The sequence below is a fragment of the Vicia villosa genome, linkage group LG6 (assembly GCF_029867415.1).
Source record: "Vicia villosa cultivar HV-30 ecotype Madison, WI linkage group LG6, Vvil1.0, whole genome shotgun sequence".
Taxonomy (NCBI): domain Eukaryota; kingdom Viridiplantae; phylum Streptophyta; class Magnoliopsida; order Fabales; family Fabaceae; genus Vicia; species Vicia villosa.
The window spans coordinates 56,739,569-56,743,620 of record NC_081185.1 but is presented as its reverse complement, the minus strand read 5'-3'; the positions used below and the strand labels follow the sequence as shown (position 1 = coordinate 56,743,620).

General features: G+C 34.8%; 1 protein-coding gene across 1 annotated transcript; it reads left to right on the top strand.

The window, feature by feature from the left end:
- Positions 1-278: 278 nt before the first annotated feature.
- LOC131609175 (heat shock cognate 70 kDa protein-like) lies at positions 279-2,513 on the top strand. Its single transcript, XM_058880831.1, has 2 exons — positions 279-582; positions 726-2,513. Exons 1-2 carry the CDS (start codon positions 360-362, stop codon positions 2,360-2,362), a joined length of 1,860 nt encoding a protein of 619 aa, XP_058736814.1. The 5' UTR covers positions 279-359; the 3' UTR covers positions 2,363-2,513.
- The last annotated feature ends 1,539 nt before the right edge of the window (positions 2,514-4,052 follow it).

The window sequence follows — 4,052 nt, the reverse complement described above, 5'->3', positions numbered from 1 at the left end:
TTTTTCTAATATATATGCATATATAAGCCAACCTAATTAGACTAATTTTAATATATATGAAAATATAGGCCGGCCTACAAGGCTTTATAGGCTTTTTTAATAGCCTAGGCCTGACCTATTTTATTAAATAGGCTTTTAAAAAAGCTCAAACCTGATCTTTTTATCAAATAGGCCTTGCCTTAAGTAGGCCAATTTGAATTGTCAGTTATTTACACTCAATGTTATATAAAAGGAGCATTTCGGTTTGGAATAAAACCTAATACAACTAGACCTTTTGTTATAATTCACGCTTCTGTTTAGAGTTAAGGATAAGGAGAATTAGGGTATTTTTTGTGCTTCTTTTTTATCATTGTAAGATAATGGCTAAAAAAGATGAAGGATATGCCGTTGGAATAGACCTTGGAACTACGTACTCATGTGTTGGTGTGTGGCAAGAACAGCATGGTAGAGTTGAGATTATTCACAATGATCAAGGCAACAAAACTACTCCTTCTTTTGTTGCTTTTACTCAAGATCATCAAAGATTGATTGGTGATGCTGCTAAGAATCAAGCTGCCGCAAATCCACAAAACACTGTCTTTGGTAAGTTATGTTTTCATTCACTATCAAAAACCAAATAGATCTTGATGTTTTTTATGGATGACTAGATTAGGTATATATGTATCGTTATGGTTGCATCCCTATGTTTAAAGTTCAATTGAACAAGTAATTTTTCATTTTAACAGATGCTAAGAGACTGATTGGTAGGAAGTTTAGTGATTCTATAGTACAGAAAGATATAATGTTATGGCCATTCAAGGTCATTGCGGGTGTGAATGACAAACCAATGATTTCTCTGAAGTTCAATGGACATGAGAAACACTTTTGCGCCGAGGTAATCTCTTCTATGGTACTCACAAAGATGCGGGAGTTTGCAGAGGCATATTTGGAATCACAAGTTAAAAATGCTGTCATTACTGTCCCAGCTTATTTCAATGATTCACAACGAAAAGCCACTATAGATGCTGGTGCCGTTGCTGGTCTTAATGTTTTGAAGATAATCAATGAACCAACAGCTGCAGCTATTGCATATGGTCTTGACAAGAGAACGAAATATGTGGGAGAACGAAATATTTTTGTCTTTGACCTAGGTGGTGGGACTTTTGATGTGTCTCTCCTTACTATTAAGAATGATGTATTCCAAGTGAAGGCCACCGGCGGAAACACTCACCTTGGAGGAGAAGACTTTGATAATAGAATGGTGAACTATTTTGTAGAGGAGATCAAAAGGAAGAAAAAGTTGGATATCATTGGAAATCCAAAAGCGTTGAGGAGGTTGAGAACTGCGTGTGAGAAGGCCAAACGAACACTTTCTTTTGCTAATGTAACCAATATTGAGGTAGATGCTTTATTTCAGGGTGTTGATTTTTCTTCGTCAATCACTCGTGCCAAATTTGATGAAATCAACATGGAACTTTTCGACATGTGCATGGAGATTGTTGAGAAGTGTCTTACCGATGCTAAGATGGACAAGAGTAACGTTGACGATGTTGTCCTTGTTGGTGGATCTTCTAGGATTCCTAAAGTGCAGCAACTATTGCAGGACTTCTTCAATGGGAAGGAGTTATGCAGGAGTATCAACCCTGATGAGGCTGTTGCTTATGGTGCAGCTGTCCAGGCTGCTTTGTTGAGTAAAAACATTAAGAATGTTCCAAACTTGGTGTTGATTGATGTCGCACCTCTGTCACTAGGTTGGAGCATTCTACGCGGTGTTATGGATGTGCTGATTCCTAGGAACACTTCCATTCCTGTCAAGAAGACAAAAAAATATACTACAGCTGAAGATAACCAATCGTGTGTCCCGATTAAAGTCTATGAGGGTGAGAGAACAAGAGCCAGAGATAACCATCTTCTGGGTTCCTTCGTACTTTCAGGATTACCTCCTGCTCCGCGCGGTCATCTTTATGATGTTTGCTTTGAAGTTGATCAAAATGGTATTTTAACAGTTTCTGCTATGGATAAATCCACCGGCAGTAATAACAAGATTACAATAACCAATGACATGGGAAGGTTGTCGGCCAAGGAAATTAAAAAATTGATTCAAGACGCGGAAACTTACCGTATTGCTGATAAGACATTCTTAAGAAAAGCGAAAGTAATGAATGCACTGGGCGACTGTGTTTATAAAATGAAAAATGTGTTGAAAAAGAATGATATTAATCTAAAGCTCTCTTCTGAAGAAAACAAGAAGATCAATGATGCAATTACAATGGCTACAAATTTGCTTGATGAGAATGGCCATCAGAATGGAATTGAAGTTCTTGAGGATCACTTGAATAAGCTTGAGAGTTTGTATGAGCGCACTATATCCAAATCCGGGTAGACTTTACTATTTTATTACTAGTATTTAAAGTATTGTCTTAGCTTTATTTTGTAAGCAAATGCAGGATGTTAGTAATTGAACCTTAATGTATCAGTGCAATGTTATGATAATATGATTAGTGTAACTTCTTTTTACGTGTCTATTCATCAACATCAATTCCAACCCAATTAAAGTGGAATTTCCTGAATGTGACTTGTCCAGGTCCATTTCTTATGTGAGAAAGACAAAACCAGTTGAAACAAATATTCAGAAAAATACATAAAAATGAATCACTAATCATACTGCAAAGAAGAATTGAAATGAAGTAAACAATGCTAAATCTGTTTTTCTGATGTGTACAGAGGATTTTTTTTTGGGTTAGTCTCATTCATTGTTCTCGTCATGCCCTTCCGGTTAAGTTTTCCAATACTATTTTTATCATTTAAAACAAAAATATTCCAACTATGGAATAAAAAACTTGTCCTAACTGTACTAACTCTGCCTTTGGTGTCTGTCACAAAAATATTAAGTCATAATTTAGTGTTTATAACTCACATAAAATATAGAAGGGTTGACTAGTCTTCTAGTTTATTCGATTACGATCAGTTCTCAATCACTTTCAACTCGATCGATTCCATTCATTTGTTGAACATGTGACTCCAAATACAAGAGGAAAGAGAATGTGGTGGTGAATTTTGAAGGCTTTTAAATATTTGATTTTGATCCGTGTATTTTGATGCACACTCTTACTATTGTGTCACGACAATTCTATAGTTTCTTATGTTATTTTTACTATATTAACGAGTTCTTGAAGTTTAGTTTATTTTTTCTTTTCTTTTAATTCTGTTACTTATTTTGTGACTAAATTATAATTTGACACATTTTCGATGTGCATGTCATAACTTGAGCTATGAGATGCCGTTTGACACGTTCTAATATGAGTTGGAAAGCTGAAAGCATAAGCTACAAGTTGTGTCGAAGTCATAACTCAATTCGAAGTGTAGAAGAGTTGAATTATGCATTTTCGTGGCAGACTTAATAAAATAATTAGTTTGGGGCCGAGTTTTATGTTTTTCAGGTCGGTTAATGTTAGGGCCCTAATTCTGTTGTATCATTTAAGCAAAATTGCAGATTTAGGGTTATCATTCTGTTTTCATGAAATAATGAAATAACATTAGACAACTATAATTCCTATTGAGAGCTAATTTTTCAAAGGTTGATCTACTAATAACGGTTTCCATCAAACCTTGAGGTTATTGTAATCTAAATTCGAGTCAATTCCTTTCAATATTATTTTTTGTTTCTTGCATGCTTAATTCAGGTTTCATAAAATATGTTGATTTAATTCGATAGATGCGTGTCCCTAAGTTTAGTCGCGTTTAACATAGCTTTTATGTTAATTAGCCCAATCTTTAACTATTTGCTTAATTCGGTAAATAGGAGCATAAATCGTATAATATCAACTACGCTTATTTAATTGATAAAGTAATCGAATATGGATAAAATCGGCTTAGGGAATTGGAGTTATAATAACTAGTGGTAGGTATTAATCGAATACCAAACCCCCTAGTTTCAGTCGAATAAATCGGCTTAGACTTATTCGTAATCAAATTCTTTTAATCATAATATTAATCGAAAACCAAACCCCCCCTGTTTCAGTCGATTGATGAAATCAATCAAGAGTCCTTGTGATACAACTCAGGTGTCACTT